The sequence below is a fragment of the Rhinatrema bivittatum genome, chromosome 4 (assembly GCF_901001135.1).
Source record: "Rhinatrema bivittatum chromosome 4, aRhiBiv1.1, whole genome shotgun sequence".
In the NCBI taxonomy this organism is placed as follows: domain Eukaryota; kingdom Metazoa; phylum Chordata; class Amphibia; order Gymnophiona; family Rhinatrematidae; genus Rhinatrema; species Rhinatrema bivittatum.
The window spans coordinates 172419767-172447550 of record NC_042618.1 but is presented as its reverse complement, the minus strand read 5'-3'; the positions used below and the strand labels follow the sequence as shown (position 1 = coordinate 172447550).

Sequence of the window (27784 nt, the reverse complement as noted above, 5' to 3'; positions counted from 1 at the left end):
GAGTATGGTCTCGGCAGTGGTGGCCCACAGGCTTTTGTGGCTGCACAGTTGGTCAGCGGACATGTGGTTGAAGGCTCAGCTGAAGGGAAGCTTCTCTTCCCTTCAGCTGATGAAGCTGATCCAGCTCTTCCCTTCAGCTGATGATCCAGCTGATGAAGCTGATCCAGCTTCATCAGCTGGATCAGCTGATGAAGACGTTTGGGGAATCTAAGGGGAACAGGCTACCTGAGGATAAGCACGTTAATAAGGTGTTCCCACCTCGAACCTGTTCAGGGATTTGAGGAGATTTCAGTCTGGTAGGACCACCTCCAACGCGTTTGTTAAGCCGATGGGCAACCTCCAGCAGTCCTTTCATGGAGGCCACAGATCAGTCCAGAGTCCCGCCCGGGTTTGTAGGGTCCGCCCGATCGGTGCTCTTTGTATATAATCTGAAGTATTTTTCAATTGGCTTTTTCTGGCTCAGGTGATGGTTGTACATGTTGACTTGTTTGGTTATAAGGGTCGTTCGGATTTGGTGTTTTCTCCTCCTCGTTCGGCGGGAGATGTTTGATAGATTATGTTGAGTTTTGGTATGCCTTTCCATCTTGGCTTGGGTACAGGTCAATACTGATGGACTGCAGGTGGCACACCAGGTTAAGTGTCAGTAAAACTTTCTCTGTCTCCATCTGCTGGAAGGGAGGCAAAACCCTGGAGTTTGGATTGATCTGTGGTACTATTGGAATGAAAATTAGCAGGTAAGAGCCAATTTTCCTTTCCTAATCGCTCAGTCCCTTTTCTCTTTGATCCAACAATGTTAGTGATAGTAATAAAATGGCATTTTTTCCAGCAAAAAATGCTAGTCAGGCTGGTGTTTTATGTATGGGGAGCCCCTGGCAGCAGTAAAGATATAACAGATTAAACTTTGTCAATAAAAAGCACAATATGGCTGTTCCATTTCCTCTGAGTCCTTTGTAAAACTACTGGATTGAGGGAGTGAAGACATTTTTCCTTTAAAGGCATTATCAGTGTTGCTGCTGTTTTATTTACATTTTCTTCCATTTGTAATCGGGATCCACTTACTCTGGCGCACACTCTCTGTATTATGGATGGCCTGTAAAACTCCAGCACTTTGAGACTTGTTCACAAGAATGAGACTCACATCCTGCCTTACCTCAGACATAAAGAGGACAAGATACAGCTCCTGCCAATTCCTGAGAGATCCTGGGTACTGCCTTCCCAGGGCAAATGTACATTTTGAAACAAAACCACTTTAAGTAGTGCAGGGACTTTTGAATAACTAATATTCAATTCTCATTGATTTGAAGCTCAGTTCTTGACCTGGGTCCATGCAGTTATTACTTACAAATGTATTTGGCAGTGCAATTATAAGGGTAAATTTTCAATACTATGTCGAGCAACAATATGTACCTTAGCTATTGCACATACATTTTTTAAACTTTAATGTATATGTATAACTTTCTCCCCCAGAACACATCTCTCCACTGTGAGTGGAAGTACTGCGGACTTTTATCTGGCTGAAAATCCGTCAATCTGCCCCTGTAACCCTTGTTTTTATCTGTGTAGATCCCAGCTAAACCTTTGAACATGTTTTGTATCATGATGGCTTACTTTGCTGACCTAACCTCATTTCTGCCCTCTATTTCACTCAGGGGAAAATTTGTAGCCCTGGAGAATATCAGCTGCAAGATCAAATCTGGGTGTGAGGGGCATCCTCCGTGGCCAGAGGGTATTTGCACCAAATGCCAGCCAAGTGCCATCACACTGAACAGACAGGTGAGATGTCACCATCCAGCATTGTCTGATAACTTCTGTCTCTCAGTGACTTACAGGTGAATGGGAGAAGGCACTCCTGGTGAAGGTGGTGAAAGTCTATTAAACGCATACCCTAGCTGCGTAGGGGAAAGAAGATATTTTAGCGAGCTAATGTCAAATTCGGACAGATTTTAGTATATGCTGTGTTTCTATAGTTCCATTTTTCATCCATTTTCAGTATTGTTGATTAGTAGTGCCATGCGCACAGTAACATAGTAGATAGCTAGGGAAGACCAGTTGGCCGATCCAGTCTACTCTGTAAAGGAGCACTTGCTGATTCTTCAGGTAGTACCACAGGCGAATATCTGCAGAGAGTCAGAATGAAGAAGCCACATGTGAGCTCGGGTCTTGTCTGGCAGCAAGATGCCCCACCAAGAATGCTAAGCGGTTCTTATCCTTTGTCCTGCAGAAATACAGGCACGTGGATAACATCATGTTTGAGAACCACACCATCGCAGATCGCTTCCTGGATTTCTGGCGGAAGACAGGAAACCAGCGCATTGGCTATTTGTATGGGCGGTATACGGAGCACAAGGATATTCCTCTAGGCATCCGGGCAGAAGTGGCCGCCATTTATGAGCCACCGCAGGTAACACCGTGCCAGAGTTGCTGTATAATTGTGCAGATGAAATGAGCAAAAGCTAGGTCACCCTCTCCTGTCTTGCAGTATTCAGCGCAGCATCCCCCTCCCAATGTGACAAAGTGAAATGTCTGTATTTCCTAGGTACTGATAAGTCATTTTGTGAAAAGAAAGTCAAGATGCAGGGATGTACTTGTGTGCTCTAGAGCAGAGCTTCTCAACCTTTTTTATATCAGGGCATTTTAAAGTTTGCTTGATCCTCATGGTGCACCCAACCAAATTTTAGAACGTCATATTCATACTCACTGGTCATGTGACTATGGAAATGCCAGGAAATGTACTTTCAATTAGATTGAACAGTCTAAAAAGCTTAAATTGTATTTAGATGTTTAGAAGTATAGGATGAGAATCACAGCAGAGTTATTGACAATTTTTGTGATTTTTAGCTTCTTTCCTCAAGGCAGCTTTGCATTTTAAAACATTTTTAAAATGTGCTTCCTCATTTCCCTGCAGGCTTCCACTCTCCATTGATATTTAAATTTCCTAACAGCTGTCTTTAGAAAATCCAAGCCAGTCATCCCCTTTCTCCCCTCACCCTTCAGGCTAGACTCCAGCACTCTCATCCCCCCAATACTGAAGCAGTCAGTATTTTCCTCCTTCTCTCCCCATGCTGGACCTTAGCAATCAAATTAAAAGGTATAAAACATTCATAAAATTAAAATGGTATTAATAAAAAGAATAAACATGTCAGAACAGCCAACAAACACACAATAATTGTAAAAACTCCCATGAATGTGTTCTATTTCCCAAAACACCAATAAAATATTTCAAAATAATTCAAACATCAAATAACACCCATACCTGGGATGTTTTGATTTCCAGTCTCCCTGAGATTGTTGTGGACTGAAGGAAGAGGGCTACACAGACTATCTTCTCTCTCTCACACACTCCCTCTCTCATATACATGCCCATGCTCTCTCTTACTCCTCCTCTCTCCCCTTCACAAACACATTGTGTGTGCATGCTCACACAGGCTCTCACGCACATTTACACATACACACATGCTCTCGCAGACACACACATACACAAACATGCACCCAGGCTCTCTCATGCAGTCACAGATACTCAGGGTCTCTTCTCTTTGGACAGTGGTAGATCCCATTCAGTTGCGGACCCTGCAACCTCTTCTCTTTTGATCGTGGTGGAGCCCATTCCATCATGGCTCCTGCAACCTCTTCTTCTCTGGGATGGGTTCCACTGTGGCCTGCTGGCCTTCTCTTCATCTTGGGCTGCAGTGAGATGGGTTCCACCGTGGCCCGATGGCCTCCTCATCTCGGGCCCTAGTGGGTTGGGGTCAACTGCAGCCTAGTTGGCTTCTCAGTTCTTCAGGCCATGGTGTGATGGACTCCACCGTGGCCCTGTCAGCATCTTCTTCTCTTCTGCCATGTTGAGGAAGGGAGACCACCACGGCACATAAGGAACCTTGCTGCGGCATACTAATTGAGAAGCTCTCCTCTATAGCACCCAGGTTGTTCTTGCTTTGTTTGCTTGTTAAACACTACTTTCCATTCATAAAGACACAGAAGGGAGCAAATCGTTTTCATTTTGCTATTTAACATGTAGAATGTCTTTGGATTTTAGTTATGTAAACGTGTTCAAGAGCAGTGTACACAGTAAGAAAATTCCACTGCTGCTGTGACTTTGGACTCTACAGTGGACGAAATGTTGTCTATGAAGTCACTAGATGGCGCTAGGGTTGTTAATCTGGGACCGCTCTCACACAATTTGGCTGGCATGTTATGTAGTAGTTTCTTGGAGAAAGTGTCTCCTGTGGGGGTAAAAATCAATACATTGCTTTATTGAACTAGAGCTAGTCTTCTTGCCTGAAGTTTTCCTGCTGAATTTTTATGTTCTAAAGTACAGAATGTAACCTTGTTGCTAAGACCTGTCCTGCAGAGAGTAGCTTTTTCTTATTGAGAGCTTTGTAGCTGGTTCAGGGGCAAAATTACATTGGGTGAGAGTGTTACTCTTCTCTCTCTAAACACCTTGGTAGGTGGCTTATAGGGGACCACAGTCTGTTTGCCAGAATCTTTCTGCCTGATCAGCAAGTCATGCTCTCCCCCCCGCCCAACAACGCCACACATATTCCTCCACGCTTGGTTCTATTTCATTTGTGCATTGAAGAAAAGCAACACTCTAACCAATTATAGTATTTTATCTGAATAAACACACATCATGCACAATAAAAAAAAAAAAAAGAAAACTATTCCAGAACTCTATGCTTACATCCTATAGACAAGTGGTTCTCAACCCAGTCCTTGGGGCACACCTAGCGTTTCAGGTTTTCAGGACATCCACAGTGAATATGCATGAGAGAGATTTGCATGCACTTCCTCAATTGTATGCATATCTATCTCTTTCGTATTCATTATAGATATCCTGTAAACCCAAATGGCTAGGTGTGCTCCGAGGTCTGGGTTGGAGGCTGCGCAAGAAGAATTACAAAGTTAAATAAAAAGTCTAAATGTTTAGTTTAACAAAGCAAAGCATAATTTAGTCTTTCTGAGAACAATTGAAGGTTCAGTTTGCAAAAGGACGACGGTATGCTCTGTCTGCACAAACATTAGAGCGCACATACTCATACAGGCTGTTAGTGAGTGTGTGTGTGTGCATGTCTGTGTGTGTGACACAGGGCTTTGCAAACAGAGCATATTCTCTTTGCAAAGTATAACTTCCACTGTTCTAGGCACTACCCGACACAAAAATGTGACCGACCAACACAAGCCTTTCCTTTTCTTCATGCTAGCCTACTTATCACTTATGGGATTTCCCCTTCCATAGCTGACGGAGACAGGGGAAATACCTGTTTTATGATCTTACTTTGCGCTATAAGACGGTAACTTTCAAAGCGGCGTGCGGGCGCACGTGCACGCATTAGTCAGCTCACGCCCAGGGACACAGCCATTTTATAACATACACTATTTCCTGTTCATACCATAGATCAGTCCAGACAAGTGGGTTTTGCGTCCCTACCTGCACATGGAGGCAGAGAACAAAAACGTTTCAGGCACTGCTACTTAACTGAGCGTGCTACCTGCAATCCCTTAGTATTTCTCTGTCTCCAGCAGATGGTAGAGGTGCAAACCTGCAATTAAGAAAGAAGGGACCGAAGAAGAGAAGTTGGAAGACACTCCCTTAAGTTCCTTTGTGGGCCATCCCTCAGGTTGAGCCAGGCGGGCAGGGGGGTTGCTAATCCCTGATCAGCTTTAGCCCACAGCAGATCCAAGGGTCTGACAGCCAGGGGTCCTGGTTCCCTCTTATTCCCTGAAGGCTCCTTCTCGGAGGTGTTATCAGCAGTAGGGAAGTATTCCTTTTTTAGCTTGAATTTCTTCCTTTGCTGTGGTTGCTGTTGCTTTCAAAAAAAAATAAAAAGTTACATTTTTCTTTCAGCAGCAACCACTCTGGTTGTTTCTGGTTTGATCATTGGGGCAGGCCCGGGCTGGGGAAGGGAGCAGTGTAGTTCCTCTGTTCATGGCTTCTGGCTACTCAGGGAGCCGGAGGCTGCATTGGGCAGTATTCCCTTCCTCTCCTGCGTGCCGTGATCATGCAGCTTCTGTTCCTCTGCAGCAGGCCAGCCGCGTGGAGACAAGATGGCGCTGACAGTGGTTTCCCAGATCGGGACAGCTTGTCAGGCCAGCAACCTGGCTCAAGGACAACTGAATGCAGCGGTGCTATGCCGCGATTTGTTTTTGGAGGAGAGGGGCCCTCCGGGGGGAACGAAGCTTGGAGGAGAGACATGGGTTTCCAAGGTCCTGTCATTATCAATACTGGGAGCCTAAACATCCTGTCAGGCAGGAGAAGGGCTACAGCTCGGAAGGTGACGGACTCCCGGGAGCCCAGGGATTCCCCTCCGCCATTGTCTCTGGCGATCCTGGGGGGGAGGGGGGGAGCAGGTGAGGAGATGCAAGCTCTGGGCCAGACAGAAGAGAGGATGACATGGAGTTTTCCTCCGAATTTGTCTTGCTTATGCATAAGGTCTTTTTAACCAGGAAAAGCACTGGCTATAAAAAGGCATTTCTGTTAACCATCTCGTCCTGCTGCAAAGAAGCCAAGGGACCTCCTTCGCAGGCTGGGCCTAGACCATCCTGAGGGGCCTGGCGGCTCGGACAATTCGGACCTGGATGACTCAAAAGATGGTCTTGGGGTTGGTCTGGGGGTGGATCAAGATGACCCAGCAGATCTCACGGCGGATGTCGATCAGGATGGGGATAAGGATATAGCTGATCCGGAAGAGGCCCAATAATAGAGGGAGATGACCTGTGGGTGGTTCATCTGTTCCGTAAGGAGGAGTTGAGTCCTCTCATTTTCCATGTTTGGAAGGAATTGGGTCTTAAGGTGGTCCAGGAGGAGTCTGGTAATGAAGGGGTGAATCCAGTGTTGGTTGGATTCTGGGACCCACCAAAAGCCTTTCCTCTCCCTAAAAGGTTCCTCAGTTCCTGATGAGAGTCGGTTGAGATGTCAGGTCCAGACAAAAATGGTAGCCTTTTAACGAAGATAAGTACTGCTGTGTTTTAATGACCATCTATGCATGTCTTACTAAAGAGTTACTTTTGTTATAATTTGAGGGCACATATTCCAACTTTATAAGGAAGTTATTTAAGAACTATTTAAATGCCCCTGAAGAAGCACTACTGCTGCGAAACACCGGCCGTGTTAGGCGCTATATAACTATTCTTAAAGTCTATTTTTGGAATATATTCTCTGGATTGTGGTTAACATTCAAGTTTAAAAGAAATAATGATTTTGAAAAATTCTCAAAAATATAGTGCATTAAAGTGTGAAGGTGAATGATCGAGAAGACCGGTTGCAACAACTACAGGCTTGCTGACACCTTCATTTAGGCTATAATTTAAAATTTATCTATTGGTAATTGAAATCTCCCATTATTATTGCACTGCCAAATTGGTTAGCTTCCCTGATTTCTCTTAGCATTTCATCATCTGTCTGACCATTTTGTCCAGGTGGATGGTAGTATACTCCTATCACTATACTCTTACCCAACACACATGGGATTTCTATCCATATGGATTCTACTGAGCATTTAGTCTCCTGTATGATTTTTATCCTGTTGGACTCTATACCCTCCCGGACATAAAGTGCCACACCCCCACCAAGTTGATCCTTCCTATCATTTCGATATAATTTGTACCCTGAGATAGCACTGTCCCATTGGTTATCCTCCTTCCACCAAGTCTCTGTGTTGCCAATTATGTCAATCTTATCATTTACTGCTATACACTCTAATTCTCCCATCTTACTTCTTAGACTTCTGGCATTGGCATACAGACATTTCAAAGTGTGTTTTTTATTTGTATTAATAACCTGCTTTTCGGTTGAATAATTTGGAAATCATTAGCTTCAGTGATTTTTTACATATAGGCACATGGGCTACGTTTTCTTTTATTGGAACCTCTCTGTTGGGATGCCCTAACTCTCCTGTTTCATTCGTATCCTTCAAGGATACATTGCTCCGAACCATGCACTGCTGAGTGACTGTCTGCTTTCCCCCTTGTTCTAGTTTAAAAGCTGCTCTAGTTCCTTTTTGAAAGTTAGTGCCAGCAGCTTGGTTCTACTCTGGTTAAGGTGGAGCCCATCCTTTTGGGAAAAGTCTCCCCTTTGCCAAAAGTTTCCCCAGTTCCTTACAAAACTGAATCCCTCCTCCCTGCACCATCGTCTCATCCATGCATTGAAACTCTGGAGCTCTGCCTACCTCTGGGGACCTGCACGTGGAACAGGAAGCATTTCAGAGAATGCCACCCTGGAGGTTCTGGATTTCAGCTTTCTACCTAAAATCCTAAATTTGGCTTCCAGAACCTCTCTCCCACATTTTCCTATGTCGTTGGTGCCCACATGTACCATGACAGCCGGCTCCTCCCCAGCACTGTCTATAATCCTATCTAGGTGACGCGTGAGGTCTGCAACCTTCGCATCAGGCAGGCAAGTTACCAGGCGGTCCTCACGTCCACCAGCCACCCTGCTATCTACATTTCTAATAATTGAATCACCAACTATGATGTCCGGCCTAACCCTTCCCTCCTGGGCAGTAGCCCTGGGAGACTTGTCCTCAGTGCAAGAGGACAATACATCACCTGGAGAGCAGGTCCTTGCTACAGGATCACTTCCTGCTACACCAGGGTGATGTTCTCCTACTGGGAGACCTTTCTGATCCAAGGCAGCACTGGGGCTGCCAGACTGGATTTGGAACTTGGCTACTATGTCCCTGAGCATCAATGTACCTCTGTCTGCCTCAGCTCCTCCAAGTCTGCTACTCTAGCCTACAGAGATCAGACTCGTTCACTGAGAGCCAGGAGCTCTTTGCACCGAGTGCACACATACAATCTCTCACCGGCAGGTAAAAATCATACATGTGACACTCAATGCAAAAGACTAGAAAGCCTCTCTTGCTGCTGGACTGCTGCCTTCATCTTAATTTTATTGAGTTCCTTGTTAAGTTTAGAATACTAAGGGAGTTGGAATTAGAGTACTTTAAATTTACAGGTGAATTTACTAATTAATCAGCTAGTGTTCTACAAGGGGATGATTAAACTTTCAATAAGGGCTGGTACAATGGTATGATTTAGATAAGACCCTGATTGATTTTTATGAGAAAGTATCTCTTGCCTAAAAATCAAGGGTTGAGTGGGTGGGAAAGACAGACACTAGAATTAACTATCTCTGGCTTGCTTATTACCTCACACACACAAACTCTAAAAAAAAAAAAATATATATATATATATATATATATCCCTCTATTTCACCTTTCACCAAACTTTTATAAGTCCAAAGATTTCCCAAAGCAATACTTACCAATCCTCTTTAACCACCATTAACTTGATCTTCACTCAGTTAATTGAAGGGTATGAGATAATGGCGCATGCTTCCGGTCCTCTTCTACTGCAAAGGGTGTGGGGCCTCTGGAAGCTGAGGCTGTGGAATTCAATCCCTGGATTGCTTGCCAGTGACCTTTTGGACTCCTCTCCCGGGGGGATGCTGGGAGCAGTATGCAGATAAGCCTTCCGGTCCTCTTCTTCTTGGAGCTGCAGGCTTTCTCTTGTAGGGAACCATTTCTGAAGATTTTGGATGGGGAGGTGTCTTTGCGCATGGTACCCTCATTACTGCCTAAGGTGGTATCTTCATTTCACCTGAATCAGAAGATGGAGATTCTGCCTTTCCAAATTGGTCTGAGTCACCAGAGGCAAAGGTCACAAACAGTTTTTGGCGTTGGATCATTTGTATTATTTCGTGATGCCAGAAAAGGATGCAATGCTCCAAGGGCATGATAGTGTGTTGGCTGAAGAAAGCTTTTCTTAAGGCCTATCTTTGTAAGGGGAGAAGAATTCCAAATGGGTTGTGTGCACACTTCATTAGTGGGCAGGCAGGGGCCGAATGTCAGTTAGTGTCCCTGCAAGAGATTTGTAGAGCAGTGACGTGGTCTTCTCTTCACACTTTTATCTTGTTATTACCGTTTAGATGTTCAGGCTCCAGGAGAGCCAGCCTTTGACGAAAGAGTGTTGAGAGGGGATTTTTTGTAGGCCGACCCATTATAGGGGTGCTTTGGTACATCCCATTTGTCTGGACTGATCTGGGGTATGAACAGGAAAGGAAAATTGGTTCTTACCTGCTAATTTTCATTCCTGAAGTACCATAGTACAGTCCAGAGATCCAGCCCCCTTAATGTTCTCAACACTGTTACAGCAAGTCCATGTTCTAGCATGCTTACTGGGAAGAATTGTCAGGATGTATATATACAGAACCTAAAGAAGTTTGCCAGGTTGTGGTTAGCCCCTTAGGTTGATTTGTGGTTTTTCAGTTTGGGGTGCTCCAACCTTTGGGTTTGGCGTTCACCCTCATTTAGGGGGTTGTTGAGCTGTTACTCTCGTTGGCTTGGGTACAGTTAATACTGAGGGATTGCAGGTGGCACTCAGTTACCTAGCAGTGCCTCAAAGTTTTTAGTTCTCTGCCTCCATCTGCTGGTAGTGATACAAAACCTACTAGTCTGGGCTGATCTGTGGTATTTCAGGAACGAAAATTAGCAGGTAAGAACCAATTTTTCTTTTCTTGGGGCTGCTTGGATGCTGTTACTTTAAAAAAAAAAAAAAAAAAAAAAAAAAAAAGAAAAAGATTGGTTGAGATCAGGGCTGATCGGTTGGCTGTGTCGCAGTGTTAAGGCTGTTGCTGAGGGTGAGAGGAGATGCATGCCACTCACCTGCAGTACCGGGGGTCTGGGACAGCGCCAGCAGTAGTATCGCAGCACTCGGGAGGTTATTTTTGCTGCGGGCCGTGGCAAAAGCATGGCACCTCCTGTGCAGCACAGGAAAAGTGTCGGGCCTGTGAGGTGAAGAAATCACGCCAACTATGCTTCCAAAAGGGAAGGGACCTCCGTGGAGGTCTCAGGAAGCAGTTGCCACATGTGTTCTTCAGACACCGGGGAGGTTGGAGGAGACAGGGACCATGTTGCCTGCACGTGGCAGGAGGCATGTTGTTGCTAGGGAGTTCAGGGACTCCCCTCCCCTGCTGTCTCTAGTGGAACAATACCCTGTAGATGGTATAGAAGGGTCAGGGGAACCAGATGAGGATGCGGTGGAGAAGGGATCTTTCTCTCCCAATGAAGGAGGGCAATCGCACTCTTCCCTGGAAGCTTTCGGAAGGAGACTAGCCATCTTTTACAAAGAATGGACCAAGATCATGTCCGATCAATGGGTTCTGGCAGTAATAAGAGAAGGCTACGCCTTAGAATTTTCATGCCCGATTAGAGAGGCCTATGTGGTGTCCCGTTGTGCGTCTTGCACCAAGTGGGCAGCAGTACAGGACACATTGCTTCGGCTGCAGCAACTAGAGGCCATTGTCCTGGTTCCCCTAAGGGAACAAGGGCTAGGAAGATATTCAGTTTACTTTGTGGTTCAAGAAGGAATGCACTTTTCGGCCTGTTCTCGATTTGCAGAAGGTCAGTGCAGCACTGCGGGTGTCACTCTTTCATATAGAGATGCTGCAGATGGTGATAGCGGTTTGCAAAGGAGAGTTTCTTGCATCGTTGGATCTTACGGAGGCATACCTACATATTCCCATTTGATAAGACCATCAAACATTTCTGCGATTCATGGTGCTAGGAGAGTATTTTCAGCTTCAAGCACTTCCCTTCTGGTTGACGACAGCACCAAGGACTTTCACAAAAGTGATGGTGGAGGCCCTCAAAAAGGAATCCTGGTACATCTGTACCCAGATGATTGGCTTATCCAGGTGAAGTCGGAGATGGCATGTTGCCATTTGATTTGATGCATCATGGAGTGCTTGAGGTCCCTGGGTTGGGTGATAAACCTAGCAGAGAGCCACCTGGAGCCGGCCCATTCATTGGAGTATCTGGGGACGCAGGTCGATACCAGATTAGGCAAGGTGTTCCTTACCTCTGAGAGGTTGGTCACGTTGCAGGCTCAAGTGCTTCATCTGCTGCATCCTTCGATACCCAGAGTCTGGGATTATTTACAGGTTCTGGGTTCTATGGTATCTATGCTGGAGTTGGTCTCATAGGTGTTTGCTCACGTGCAGCCTCTCCAGCGGGCTCTTTTGTTCCATTGGAATCCGTTGTTGGAGGAGTTTGAACTACCTTTACCATTTCAGAGGGAATCCAGGTCCAGTCTCTCATTGTGGCTGTCATGTCCCAGGTTGGAGAAAGGAGTAGACCTGGAGGTCCCGGACTAGGTGGTAGTGATCACAGATGCCAGCCTCAGAGGTTGGGGAGAATTGTGTTAAGGGCAGGTGGTTCAAGGGCAGTCAATGGAAGCATCCTGGTCGATCAATCGGTTGGAAACAAGGGCCGGTTGCAGGGTGTTGCTTGCCTTTCTCCCACGGATTCCGGGGGTGTGTTGTGTGAGTGTTCAGTGTGACAACAGCGGCATACATCAATCTTCAGGGCGGGACAAGGAGTCTGCTAGTGGCTCAGGAGCTCTTTGTCTGGATGGAGAAACATCTAGCAGGGATAGCAGCTTCTCATGTAGCCATAGTCTGATTGCACATTGTCCACTATCTCAGCAGGCAGCAGCTGGATTCTGGGGAATGGGAGTTGTCAGCGAAGGCCTTTGCCCTCATTCAGGGCAGGTGATGCAAGCCCCAATTTGATCTCATGGCAACTCAAAATGCCAATGCGGACTGGTTTTTCAGCCGCAGGAGGGAGTTCGGCTCCAAAGGAATTGATGCTCTGGTTCAACCTTGGCCGACAAGGCTTCTGCTACACATGTTTCCCCTATGGCCTCTCATAGGCAGAGTGTTAACAACATCCAGGAAGCGTGATTCTCGTGACGCTGGAGTTGCTGTGTCCATGGTTTGCAGACTGGTTCAGTGGGCAGTGGACCAGTCCCATCCGGTTAGGATATCTGCAGGGATTGTTTCGTCAGGCAGATCACTTTTGACTAGTGGACTGGCTTTTGAGAGGTGACACTTTTGCTTGAAAGGTATTCAGAGTCAGGAATTGCTACTTAGCTTCAGTCTAGGAGACCATCCACTTCTCTGGTGTATATCAGAGTGTGGAGAGTGTTTGAATCTTGGAGTAGGGACTATGATCTTGATCCTTTGCAGGTGGACATTTCCCAGATCTTGGAATTTTTGCAGGATGGCTTAGCAAAGAGTTGGCCTATAATTCGCTCTGATTTCAGGTAGCAGCCTTAGGCTGTTTTTGAGGAAAGCTTCAGGGGAGACTATTGATGTCTCAACCGGACATCTTGTGTTTTCTTAAAGGGGCAAAGCACTTGCAACCACTGGTTTGTAGCATGTATTCTTCGTGGAACCTTAATCTGGTTCTTCAAATGCTTTGTGGACCTCCTTTTGAACTGCTGAGAAGGGACTTTTTGAAGGACTTCACCTTGAAAACCGTTTCCTTAGTGGCGATTTGTTCGGCTAGATGTATTTCGGAGCTTCAAGTTTTGTCGTGCCAAGATCCTTTTCTACAGATTTCGGACGACGAGTTTCGCTGCGTACTGTTCCTTTCTTTTTGCCGAAGGTTGTGTCCTCATTTAATCTCAACCGGACAGTGGAATTACCAGCCTTCCCACACCTGACGGCATATCATGCAAAGGAAATTCACTTATTGGATGTTCGTTGATCTCTAGTGACCTTAAGATATTGCAACAATAACTTTTGGAGGTCGGATTATCTCCTTGTTTTATTCAGTGGAGCAAAGAAGGGATATAAAGCGACTAAGAACACGATTGCATGATGTTTGAAGGAGGCAATTATTTCAGCCTCTCTTTGTAAAGGTCGATCGGTTCCAGAGGGGTTGTGGGTGCATTCTACTAGAGTGCAGGCAGCCTTCTGGGTGGAGTGTCAGCTGGTATCTCCATAGGAGATTTGTTGGCTAGCGATGTGATCTTCCTTGCACACTTTTACCAAGCATTACCGCCTGGATGTTTGGGCGCCAGATGAAGCAACGTTTAGAGAAATTGTGTTTACAGAAGAGTATGTATGGGAAGAGCTAGGAACGCTGAATGTGGACAAGTTCATGGGACCAGATGAGGTACATCCCAGGATACTACGAGAACTCGGAGATGTCCTGACAGGTCCGCTAAATGACCTGTTCAATAGATTCAATAGATTCCTCGAAACGGGAGTGGTACCGAGAGATTGGAGAAGAGTAGTTGTGGTCCCGCTTCATAAGAGTGGTAGCAAGAGGAGGCTGGAAACTACAGGCCGGTTACCTGCTATTAATCAAATTGACGTAGAAAATAGCCACTGCTATTATGAGCATCAGTAGCATGGGATAGGTTTTGGGTACTTGCCAGGTACTTATAGCCTGGATTGGCCAATGTTGGAAACAGGATGTTGGGCTTTATGGACACTTGGTCTGACCCAGTATGGCATTTTCTTATGTTAGCCTCACTTCAGTGGTGGAAAAATTAATGAAGATGATGCTGAAAGAGAGGATACTGAACTATCTACAATCCGATAAGTTGCTGGACCCGAGGCAGCATGGATGTACCAGAGAAAGGTCCTGTCAGACAGACTGATTAATTTTTTTGATTGGGTGACTAGAGAATTGGATCAAGGAAGTGCACTCAGTGTCATCTATTTGGATTTCAGCAAAGCTTTTGCTACAGTTCTACATAGGAGGCTTGTGAACAAAATGAGAAACTTCGGCATGAGCACCAAGGTGGTGGAGTGGGTTACAAACTGGTTGACTGACCGGAGACAGCGTATTATGGTAAATGGAACCTACTCTGAAGAGAGAGCCATTTTAATGGAGTGCCGCAGGGATCGGTATTCAGTGAGCAATATTGTGGAAGGGATACAAGGTAAAGTTTGTCTCTTTGCAGATGATACCAAGATCTGCAACAGAGTGGTCATGCCTGAAGGAGTAGAGAGAATGAAAAGTGATTTATGAAGGCTTGAGGAGTGATTGAAGATTTGGCAGCTGGGATTCAATGCCAAGAAGTGCAGAGTCATGCATCTGGGATGTGGTAATCCAAAAGAGCTGCATGAGATTTGGGGGGGGGGGGAGGCTGATGTGCATGGACCAAGAGCGGGATCTTGGGGTGATAGTTTCTGGCGATCTGAAGATGGTGATGCAATGTGACAAGGCAATATTTAAAGCCAGAAGAATGCCCGGCTGCATAGAGAGGAATAACCAGTAAAAATGGAGGTGGTGATGCCCTTATACAGGTCCTTGGTGAGGCTTCACCTGGAGTATTGTGTTCAGTTCTGGAGCCCTTATCTCAAAAGGGATAGAGAGAGGATGGAAGTGGTCCAGAGAAGGGCTACCTAAATGGTGTGGGGTCAGTACCAGAAAACCTATGAGGAGAGACTGAAGGATATGAATATGTATACCCTGGAAGAGAGGAGGCGCAGGGGTGTTATGATACAGACCTTCAGATGCCTAAAAGGTTTTAATGATGTGCAAATGTCAAACCTTTTCCGTTGGAAAGAAATTATTTGAACTAGGGGTCACAAAATGAAACTGCAAGGAGGACGCCTTAGAACCAGTGTCAGAAAATATTTCTTCACGGAGCAGGTAGTGGATCCCTGGAATGCCCTTCCAGAGGAGGTGGTGAAAGCCAAAACAGTGAAAGAATTCAAAAGGGCATGAGATAAGTACTGTGGAACGCTAAAGGATGTTTGTTTATTATTTATTTGTTTTTATATACCAACATTCGATCGAGATATCACATCAGTTTACATATAACTGTAAAGGCAAATAAGACATGGGTAGCTTATTTTACAAGGTAACTTAGAGAATTACAACTTACATGAAGAAAAGAGTGCATGGAGTAACTTGATGGTATGGCGGTTATTACCCTTAACTACTCCTGGGGGAATTCTGCTCACAAAAACTTAAAATTCTGCAAAATTTGTTTTGGTCAAAATAACACAATCTACATGACAGTCTTTAAGTAATTACATTTTAAATTAATACAGAAAAAAGTTATTACCTACAGATGCAGAATTGTAAATATTTTGAGCAGAATTTCCCTAGAAATTCACGGTAACAGTGCCCCTTCCACTCTCTCTCCCCTTACTCCCCTGGCCACTTTGCCCTCTCAGGCCCCAGCTCTTCCACCTGCCAGTATCTCTCCCCTCCACATCTAGGCTCAACCCCTTCCACTCTATCACCAGTCCCAGACTTTGACCCTGTTCTCAGTACTGCCCCTCACAAGGCTTCCTCTGTCCCTCCCTCATTCACACACATGCTCCCTCTTTCTAGTACACATACATATATCCTCATACAGGCTCTCTCACTCTCTCTCTCACACACACACATCCCCTCATACAGGGTCCCTCTCTCTCCACACAAGCTCCCTTTCTCTCACACATACATCCTCACACAGGCTGTCTCTTTCTCTCTCTCTCTCTCTCTCTCTCTCATGCACCCCTTCACACAGGTCCTGTCTCACAAATACACAATCCCTTCACACATGCTAGCACCCTCACATACACACGATCCCTTTTTCATACACACACGCTCCCAATCTCTCACACATATACACATTCCTTCACAATCTCCTCGTATAGGCTCCCTCTCTCTGGCACCCACACTCAAGCATCCTTCCCCCCGGGCTCTCTTTCTCTCACCCCTCCCCTCTCTCACACACACACGTTCACGCTCATCGGGGCCTTCCTTTTCGTCGCGAGCGGAGCACACTCCGTTCACGGCACACAATTGTGCACAGGGGAAATTCTGCGCTCCGCAGTAGCGCAGAATTCCCCCAGGACTACCCTTAACCACTTGCTGAGGCTATGTGGCCTGAGCTGTATTGAGGTGGGGCCCAGAATCATCCTGTCTGGAATCAACTATAGCGTCCCTGGCTGACAATATGTACGACCTGGTGAGGATGTCCTCCAGGGCCCTGGCCTCAGGAACAGTGGTCAGGAGACTGTTGTGGCTGCGCAGTTGGGCAGCAGACCTGGCAACAACGTCTTGCCTGTATAACGTGCCATTCAAAGGCGGTCTCCTCTTTGGGAAAGATTTAGAAAAGCTAGTCAAAGATTTGGGGGACTCAAAAACCCTGAGGCTTCGTGAAGATAAAAGCCGCGCAGGGTGGAGGAGTCTTGAATCCCAACTCTTCTGAAATTGGCGCAGATATAACCCTTGAAATGCAGCATTTCAAAAGCATCAGATTTCTTCATGTAATATGCAGCAATTTAACAACACGGTATATTAAGTATTTGAAGAGAGAGAGGATCTTCATAAAAGTAGCATAAGGCTAATATTATCACAGCCTGTTCAGGCTACAGACTTTCAGTCTTATTTTGCTTGCGAAATTGTAATCATAGGTACACACTAATGTGACGTTATGTTCTCATTTTTCATTTTCCAATTGAAAATACAAATAGCATTGCTTCCATTGTCGGACGTTTTTAAAGTCCAGCTCTCAAATGGTGTATATCCACTTCATCAGGAGCACAACTTCAGCAGACCACTGCAGTTTGGTCTCTGTCACTGTGTGGGACACAGAGGTTTTTAAACATAACACTTCGCGCCAGTACTGTTGTAGTATACATTTATAAAAAATGCAAAGGCAACATTACATTGAAATGTGCAGTTAAAACTAAAGCCACACACTCCATTCAGTCTCTGGGTGAACAACAGTGGATCTGTTATCTTCTTACTGTGTTTCCCTATGGATTAAATTGTGAGATGGATCAAGGAGGCAGTCACATCTGCTTACCTACTCTCAGGTAAATAGCCCCCAGCAGCACTTTGGGCTCATTCTGTAATAACGCAGGTATCATCTTGGGCAGAGGCAGCTTGGGCCTCTCGAAGAGATTTGCAAGGCAGCCGCCTGGTCATCCTTGCACTCCTTTGTTAAACATTACAGGTTGGACACAGGCCAAGGCTTGTGCTGCCTTTGGAGTGGGGGGTCATTAAGACAGCCCTGTCTTCCTCCCGCCCCAGCAAGGAATAGCTTTTGCAACTCCCTACTGGGCCGATGCAGTAAAGTGCTCTCAGGCTGAGCGCACTGTTAGCCCCCGTTTGGCCATGCGTTTTCGACGCGCTATTTTTACCCCTGATACAGTAAGGGGTAATAGCGCGTGGAAAACACGTGGCCAACCCCTCCGAAACTAATAGCGCCCGCAACATGCAAATGCATGTTGATGGGCCTATTAGTCATTCCCGCGCGATACAGAAAGTAACTCCTGCCTTTGATTTCGGCCGGCACCGGGAAAGTGAACAGAAAAGCAAAAAAAAACTGCTTTTCCGTACACCCTCTGACTTAATATCATAGCAATATTAAGTCTGAGGCCCCAAAAATAAAAAAAAAATAAAAAAAATTAAAAATCAGCTCGCGGGTTGGAAGACGGACGCTCAATTTTGCCAGCGTCCATTTTCCGAACCCGTGGTTGTCAGCTGGTTCGAGAACAGATGCCGGTAAAATTGAGCGTCGGCTGTCAAACCCGCTGACAGCCACTGCTTCTGTCAAAAAGGAGGCGCTAGGGATGCACTGGTGTCCCTAGTGCCCCCTTTTACCGCGGGCCCTAATTTGCATACGGGCCGATACTGAATCGCACGCCCAGGACACTGGCCTGTGCAGGCGCTCGTCGGCTCTCCCACGACTTTTACTGTATCGGCCCGTATGTGATGACTGGTCTAGAGTCCTGCTAGACCAGTACAGAACCCACCCAGGAACACAGGGTACAAGTATGAGGTACACTCTTATCTCCTGAGGGTATTCTAGTCTCTCTGGTGGTGGTAGTACCTCTTTTCTCACTCAGAACAATCTTGTGAGATTTATGACATTTTGCAACAGGTGTGTGGGGGGGATTCTAGTAGTACCAGTGCTATGGCAGTAAGCAACTAACTAGATCTCTGGGACATGCCTCCGTAGAGCCCAAAGTGAGGTCATAAGAGGCATGTCCTCTGTCTCTGTCACATGTGGAGCGAAAAATCTTATATATGATGAATGGTAAATGGTCTAACAGTAATGAAGGAAAGAAAATTATCAGGGGGGTGTGTGTGTGTTAAAAAAAAAAAAAAAATACAGATAATTAGACCGAATTCTCTTCCTCCTAGAAATATTTTTTCCATTCACTTCACATACACATTACTAAAATCACATTACAGTATATCCCCACTAAATTATTTCCAAGACCCAACCTTCTTATATTTCAACCATTGCAACATATACTGGTAAAGTCACCCCAATATTCTTGTCACACCCCAATGTTCTCCATATTATCCGTGTTTCTCAGTTATAATATATCTTCAAGGGCTGAAACCTTCCCCTTATCGCAAGTCCATACTCTCGCAACTGTGTATTAGATCGTCATAGGCTGGCATACCCCAACACAGAGGCCTCAATGTTTCACCATCCACTTGGCTTCATCAGGGGGAATCTGGACTTATTTAATCTTCAAAATAGAAACACATTATATAACCTCAATTCCTTTATGCATGCAATCCCATAGTCTCTACATCCACTTTCCCTGTATGTACCCGGATCGGTCCAGACAGTGGGTTGAGCCTCCTGTCCAGCAGAGGGAGACAATGCTCACCTTGCGTCCCTTCAGTATTTCTCTGTCTCCCAGAAGAGGCAGGCAGTTGAACCTGTGGTTCCCTAGCTTTCTCTGTTTTCCACACTGTGGTGATTTTTCTTTCTCCTTCTGATTGTTTCCAGGATCAAGCAAGTATTGATTAATTTCTATATGTAAAAAAAAAAAAAAAGAATTTGAAGGAAATCAAACTTCTTTTCTGTGAGACAGCTCTCTCTCACAGCTCTTGCAGGGTCCCTCTACATCCACTTTTCAAAATATTCGAACTTACATCGTATAGAATTTTTCCGCGGGTAAAAGTTACTCACTATCACATTTCAAAGGTCCATTTACACTTCTCCTCGAATCATTACTCAGTAGTTCACTACCTCAACAAATTGAAAAACATATCAAAAGGACTTATAAGAACATATTACTTCTGATACCTCCGTATTAAAAGAAAAAGAAACCCCCATTGCACAGAGCTTACCCAATAGTGCTTCTATACGCCATCACCTTCGCCACAATCATGGTGCCATTCCTGGCTGCTTCAAACTTCAAAGTAAGGCATGAAAACGCCATGGCTGTGCCGTAGACTATAACCTCCCCTAATCCCAACCGGGTCCTAAATCTCCATCAATCACCGGCGTAACTACACCTATCCTATCCGGGAACTTCAAAACCCAAAAAACCACCACCCTTCACAGAAGCATCGATCTCAAAACCAAGTTGTCATTCATTTCATCATTACTCACCCTCACCTCCCAGAAACTTGTAACAACTTTTCAGCTACTTCTGTTATCACTGTCAGGTCAAATGCATTACCTCCACATCAAAACATTTTAATATTCATCATACCAAAATAAGCTCTCATTCCCGAGCCCACATTGTTCTTTTTATCCTTTGATCTTCCTAATTTGTCTTCCCTTTTAAGTCTCCAAAAGGTAATTCCACAATCCTCAAAATGCTTCTCCCACAACCATCAATTCCACACTAATTTACCTCACAGCCCTTAATTTTCCAACTGCCCACACTCCCCTTATTCAAAAGATTGTTCCCTACCTTCCACCCTCCCCTTGCTGTCAATCCCCTAAAAGAATGCATCCTATTCTATTGTGGCATTTAAACCTGCAGGAGTAACCGTACACAACTGATAGATAAATTTCTGCTCTACTCGACAGAGCATCAGGGAAATATCTCCCCCTCTAGGTAAGAAAACCTGTTGAATAACAAAAAAATCGCAAGTCATCTACAGTGTGATTATGTGTAAGCCAGTGCTTTCCCAATGGAGACTCTAAACGCTTTGTCCTAATACAACTTTTGTGTTGAATAATTCTACTCTTAATCGCTAATTTCATCTGTCCAACATAGATCTTTTGACAGGGGCACAAAACTGCATATACCACCTGGGTAGTCTCACAGGTGTAATGTGCTTTCAAATGATACTTTTTAACTAAATGATGAAAAACCTTAAGCTGCAGCACATTTTGGCATACCACACGATGGCCACATCTAAATTGTCCTGGATCCTGCTCATTACTTTTCTTTATCCACAGCATCGTTACCATTAATTTATCCCGCAAATTCGGCCCCCCCCTCCCCCTAGTTTTAGCAAAAATTGGAAAAGCTTCAAGCCCTCTATGTATCTGCAAAACATACCAATGATCTCTTATGAGCCTTTGAATTTGGTCAGAAAATTTAGAAAAAGGCAGTGTACACACCAAATGCTGGGTATCTTGGCGACCTTACTTATTCAGTAGCAATTCATGATTAGCAAAGAGTCCTCTCTTGTAAGCCCGACGTACAATCTTCCTTGGGTAACCTCGCTCCAAGAATTTATTTTCCATCTGCTTTGCTCTTATCAGATATTCCTGTTTTGTCCCACAAAGCCGTCTTAAACGTAGGAACTGTCCTTACAGGTATGTTGTTCCAGAGACTTAAAGGGTGGTAACTCTGATAGTGTAAAAGACTGTTTCTTTGTGTGAATAGTAGTTGATAACTTTTTACCACATTTCATAACTGTCATATCCAAAAAAGTGACCTGTCGATGATCAAATTCAAAGGAAAATTTTAGATGATCATTTTGCACATTCAACCATCCAAGTCACCAAGGAGATGCAGAAATATAAAGTCAGTCCCAAACTTCAAAATTTGTATACACAAATGTTTAATTCATTAAATCGGCAACTCCATTGCTTAAAAGACCCAAGAGTTTTTCAACACGGAGTCCCCCGACACGGACCCGTGTTTCGCCAAACGTGGCTCTCCTTGCCTGAAATGCTGCCAAGATGCTAAGATTTAAAGCTTTGAATACCGCAAAGAAATTACTGTTCCCCCCGCCCCCCACCCCCGACACAGCCGCGTTTGGCGAAACACGAGTCCGTGTCTGGGGACTCCGTGTTGAAAAACTCTTGTGTCTCTTAAGCAATGGAGTTGCCGATTTAATGAATTAAACATTTGTGTATACAAATTTTGAAGTTTGGGACTGACTTTATATCTCTGCATCTCCTTGGTGTCTTGGATATTATAGTTGGAGTGCAGTATTTGCTCCTCTGTGATGTTTGCACATTCAACCATGCCATAAATCCCTGCAGGGCCTCAATTGTACCCCTCCAGACAAAAAATACGTCATCAATGAAGCGGGTCCATAATGGTATATTTTCCCAGAACTCTGAGCAGACTGAGAGGGAACTGGGGGAGGCCTGATTGCGTTGCCGCACGTATTTAGCAAAAATTCACCGCACATGTGCGCAGCCATTGGATTTTATAACTTGCACCTGCCTGCGTGCGCATGTTATAAAATCAGCGCGTCCATGTGCGTGTGCCGGCACACGCATGTTATAAAATCAGCGCGTCCATGTGCGTGTGCCGGCACGCGCATGTTATAAAATCAGCGCGTCCATGTGCGTGTGCCGGCACGCGCATGTTATAAAATCAGCGCGTCCATGTGCGTGTGCCGGCACGCGCATGTTATAAAATCAGCGCGTCCATGTGCGTGTGCCGGCGCGCGCCGGGAACCACGTGCGCGCTGCTTTTAAAATCGACCCCATTGGCTTTGCACATTGCACTTTCCACTGCTCTAGGTGCCACCTGATGGCCATAAACACACGACACACTGCTCCATCACCACCTACTGAATGATGCAAGCCTTTTATACATATATATAGATATAGATGGTATAATATAAAGTATTTTGGCACTGTTGTAATTGTAAGTGCACTAATACATAAAATATAATGGAGGAAATCCGTTCAATGAAATAAACGAACAAAACACACTCAATATTTTCAGATTATGAAACTGCCAATAAACATGCATATCAAAGTGCCATAAATCTTTAAATGTGGAGAAAGAGACTTCATCTAGCACAGTGTCACATGAGCGCATAAACACTTTGACAGTAACTTTTAAACAAGCGCATGGGTGCTCACGTGCATTTATTTGCCAACTCGCATCCAGAGACATGGCCATTTTATAACTTGTATGTGTGCAAGTTATAGCCTCGACACGTGAGCACAATTTTAAATGGACGCGCGCACAAATGCGCCTTCTACCGTGTAAGTGGGGAATTTTATAAAGGTCATGCGCCGATGCTATTTGCCCAATTCAGGGATAGAACTTCAAACCCCCCCCCCCCCCTAAGTTAATAGCCTGCCTATCTCCCTTTAGCCTGAACCCTTAAAACCCCACTGACTAACCTAGATATTTTTTGTTACTTACTCACCATCCATAGCAATAGTAAAGTTAAGCGACGGGATCCCAGCGCGTGCCTGTGCGCACAAGTATTTACATGCACATCTTTTGGCCTTCCTCCAACATGACCACGCCCTGCCCCACCCCATTTGCAGTTATTTTATTTTTTTTTTCCAGACAGTATGTTTATTACAAACCAGTACGTTCTTATGATAAATCTGTTTTTATTTTTTAAAAAAACATACAATAATGAACATTACAATATATATATCTGATTACATACAGCATATTTTTGTAAAACTCTTATGTTCATTTTTCTCTTCCTAGTCCATTTAACTCCCATCCCTTCTCTCAAAACCACCCCTACATTCTCTTCCTCCCTCCAAAACCCAAAACCACCCCTCCATTATATTCCTCCCTCCCTGCACCAATGGAGTTCTTAAATAAAAATACATTAAAGATCTTAATAAGTCCTTAATAAAGTATATTAAAAATCATCTGTTAGATATCTATACGATTAAGGAAAAGACTTTTTGAGTCATGTGGTAATGTTAGTATAAATGGTAGCCAAATTGCATTTATTGCTCTTCTAGTTCTAATTGGCAGTAATTGCAGTTATTTTTTTCCTTGTGCGCGCAGCGGGAGATACGCGTGTCCTCGGGTGGCTTTTAAAATCCGCTCGGCGCCCACCGACCCAACTTGGGCACATATCTCCCACATTTGGCATGCGCAGGGCTTTTGAAATTTGCTTGAATGTGTGTTATCGTTATAATCTCTAGTCTTATCCAATGGCGTAGCCAGAACTGATTTTATGGGTGGGCTGTAGGCATGCAGGTCTGAGACCGACCAGTTGTATTCTTATTGATAATGCCATCTACTGCCCTACAGTGGCTTTCTATGTAGTTTGCAACAGCCATAATGTATCATGCGTGAAACTTTAAAACATTTTACCTCAATTATGTCCAGCACTCACCAACATTAAAAATTCCTTATTAATCTGTTTTCATTTATTTTATATTTATTGCAGTTTATAAATTCACATGTATATCATGAAAAAACAAAGAAAAACAGATCCACTTAATCATGTAATAAAACAAAAGACAATGTATTCTTTCATGAATCCTCTTTGCAGAAAGCCAGAAACTTTAGATGAACCTTTAAAAGTTACCCTTCTTTTATACGCAAATGTAGTAACTAACATTTGATTTATGTTGTAAACCGACGTGGTATGTATCAATATGAATGCCGGTATACAAAATTCACTAAATAAATCATCATAATTACAATAAAATAACAATCATCACAACAGGTGCACAGCAGAGTTATGACAATTCACATTACAACTAAAATGAAAAAAAAAAATTCAAATTCTGGTGTCACCTCAGTGTAAAAAAAAAAAAAAAAAAAAAAATCCCTCCATTGCTAAACATTTTGTGAAGTAACACAAACTTCTGCAAAAAAAAAAAAAAAGACATCTAGAACTTTGCCATACCATACAGTCACAGCACTGGCTCTCGGGACTCAAATAACAGCAACCTTATGAAAAAGCAGCATTGCAAATACTACAAGAGGCCCTAGAACATAAACACATCACCTATTGGAATAACGGAACATTCTGGACTACTACAGAAAAACTACATGCTAGCAGAAATACTGCACTTCAGTCACACACACACAGGCAAAACAGAGAACGACCCTTACCTAATATAGAAATAAGAGACTACATATTAGAAACAGAAACATGCAACAAAACCAAAATATATAGCCTGAGAAACTAGACTCTGAACAATGGAATGTGACACTATGCTAAATGAAGTCTTTTTCTCCACATTAAAAAATTTGACACTTTAATATGCATGTTATTGGCAGTTTCACAATGTGAAAACATTGAGTCTGTGTAATACACTAGTACATACATTTGTGAAATTCCATTATTGCCCTCTGTGCTGCCAGGGGCTAGCATTTGCCTGACCAGTGCATGAGCAGGATTTCCTAAGATGAAGCCGTCTTCTGTTGAAGATGATCACATCTCCTGTTTGATGTGTAGAAAGCCAGCATTTATAGCTGGCTCCACGTATTCAGTTTTTTTTCAGATATTGTGTGTGTCACTGTGCAGAAAGCAGCTCAAATCTGCTAAAACTTGAATCGTGTTTTTTACCTCCTTCATGTATGGTTTTATGTTTGCATGCCAGATTGGCACACAAAACAGCCTGGAGCTTCTGGATGATCCCAAAGCTGAAATTGTGGATGAAATGGCTGGAAAACTTGGACTGAGAAAGGTAATAGATCATATTCTGTTGCTTAGCAGCATACGTCCTGTACATTAAATAACACACAGGAGTGATTCAACCCTTTTGTGAGAACCTTTGTCTATAAGCACTCAGGGTTTGCACTTATTGGGTTACAACTGGGATTTGTATTCTTGGTTTCATGACTCAAATAATAAAAGATCCTTGTAGGCAAATAAAAACCCCTCCAAAGCTGCCGGCACGTGAACAGCCTTGTGCTACTGTAGTACAGCCCTCACTGTTCCTCTGAGGCATTTCTAATGTTTCAGGTGATTGCAATGCGAGAGCTTCAGCAAAGATAGAAATTGCCCATTGACATGAGATCAGGTGTTCAGGCATTGGTGCACTGTGCTCTCGCACAAGAAACACATTCATAGGCCCAAAGGGAACAGACTGCAGCCATCCATTTAAAGTAAACGAGTCTGGTGACTGTGCTGGCGGCCCTGTCTTAATGACAGTTTTCCCAGTGGAAGAGTAATTTGCTGCATTCTGTTCTCTGGTAAGGACTGTGGTGTGGAGGGCAGACCACTGGCTGTGCTGCCTGTCCTGAGAACCTGGCACAAGTTTGGGAATAGTGCCAGGACTATGGCATTGAAATTAAACTGAATGGTACCAAAAATGTCAACAAAGTTTGGGAGGTGGAGGTGAGAACAGAACCAAGAATTGAATAAGCAGAGCAAAGAAACAGGAAAAGTGACACTGAGGAGAGTCTGGAGTGCTGCTGTATCTTTAATAGTTAAGAATATAAGAAGTGCCGTGCTGAGACAGACCAGTGTCCATTGAACCCAGCATCTTGTCTCTTGACAGTGGCCAGTCTGTTTCTCTTGAAAGAACCCTGCAGATCCTAATTGGCAATTCCATTCTCCATCTCTCACTCCCAGAAGTAGGAAGTGGAGACATCCCAGTCTAGCTGGCTAATAATTGTTTATGAATTATTAGAAACTTGTCCAAAACTTTTTAAAACTTTGACTACACTACTAGCCTTGACCACATTCTCCAACAAATTCCACAGCTTTACTGTGCATTAAAATTCTGCAACTTGTTCTAAATCTTGTCGATTATATGGAGCGTCCTCTAGTCCTAGTACTGTTTGAAAGTGTAAACTTCCAGTTTGTTTGTTTTTCTGTTCCTTTCTGTGCCTTGAAGAATATCAGTAAAAGATTCAGAGAGCAGAGGTGGAGCTGTACCCTCAGTTTGCTCCTTTACTGGTTTGAGTGTGGTGGTGGTGTCTGTTGAAAGCTGGGAACATGTGCTCCCAAGTGCAGCAAGGCCTTTGTGTGTGGGTTGGGGGTTGGTGGGGAGGAGCGGGTAGTTCAGGGACCTGTTGTACTGATGACATTGGACATGGCTAAAAATACAAGGCTTGTTTGTTTGCTTTCTGAAGGTTGGCTGGATATTTACTGATCTAGTCTCAGAAGACACAAGGAAAGGCACTGTCCGGTACAGCAGAAATAAGGTAGGGAACTTGCAACTGACCGGTGCTATTCTTGGGATAACCTTATGGGCGAAGCGATCTCTTTCAAATGGCTGACCTTTTGAAATCAAACATGACGAGTTTTGTTTGGTAAGATTGGGTGGGAGACAAACAACATAAATGTTTTGTCTCGTTCTGCCTTTGTCCTTTCCTCCAGGACTCTTATTTTTTGAGCTCGGAGGAGTGCATCACTGCTGGCTATTTCCAGAACAAGCATCCCAACATGTGCCGCCTGTCTCCAGATGGTCAATTTGGATCCAAGTTTGTTTCTGTTGTGGCCACAGGTAAACAATAAATACCAGTTTTTGACTGGCTGACACACTGACGGTCTGCGTGGCAGAACAAGGCACGCGGCTGGTGTGTGCAGGAAATGGGACGATTGTGCAAGGCTCTGTGTACAAACTTCTGTGAAACACATGGTCCCTGCATGCAGGAATCTTGTATTCTCGAGACACAGGCATAAAATGTTTGAAGTTCTACTCTGCCACCATATGGTATAAATTGATGGGAGGGCTTTCCTCAGATTATGCCTCTGTTTATTGAAAACAGGTTTGCATGACTTCCCAGATGTTTAAAAATTAGGTTTCTTTTCCTGGCTCATACTTGTATCTTTTTAACCCCAGGTTAAACTAGCTTTTATGGCGTCTTTAGAAATTCAGCCACTGGAATAGTCATAATTCAGTCAAATAGCCCACTTGAAGCAACATCTGCCTAATAAATTAATCTTCCATTACAAGCTATTTTTACAGAATTAAAGAAATACCATATTTTATTGAGGAAGTGTTAATTTAAACTTTGGCAGTGCCTTCTCTGTCCCCTTAGTGTGTTTCTCTGGTTTTGCTTTTTGGCATTGTTTGCCTTAGCTTGATATCTTCATTTCAGAGGACAAGGTCTGGGCTACCGACCTAGAAATAAGATTTCATTGTG

General features: G+C 44.2%; 1 protein-coding gene across 1 annotated transcript in view; it reads left to right on the top strand.

The window, feature by feature from the left end:
- The window catches only part of NPLOC4 (NPL4 homolog, ubiquitin recognition factor), a 104588-nt gene that overhangs the window by 18109 nt on the left and 58695 nt on the right, over nucleotides 1–27784 (top strand). The window contains exons 7-11 of the mRNA XM_029599232.1: nucleotides 1650–1773; nucleotides 2222–2401; nucleotides 25288–25374; nucleotides 26768–26839; nucleotides 27015–27141. Of these exons, the coding sequence (XP_029455092.1) occupies nucleotides 1650–1773; nucleotides 2222–2401; nucleotides 25288–25374; nucleotides 26768–26839; nucleotides 27015–27141 (590 nt within the window). The remainder of the gene's footprint in view (nucleotides 1–1649; nucleotides 1774–2221; nucleotides 2402–25287; nucleotides 25375–26767; nucleotides 26840–27014; nucleotides 27142–27784) is intronic.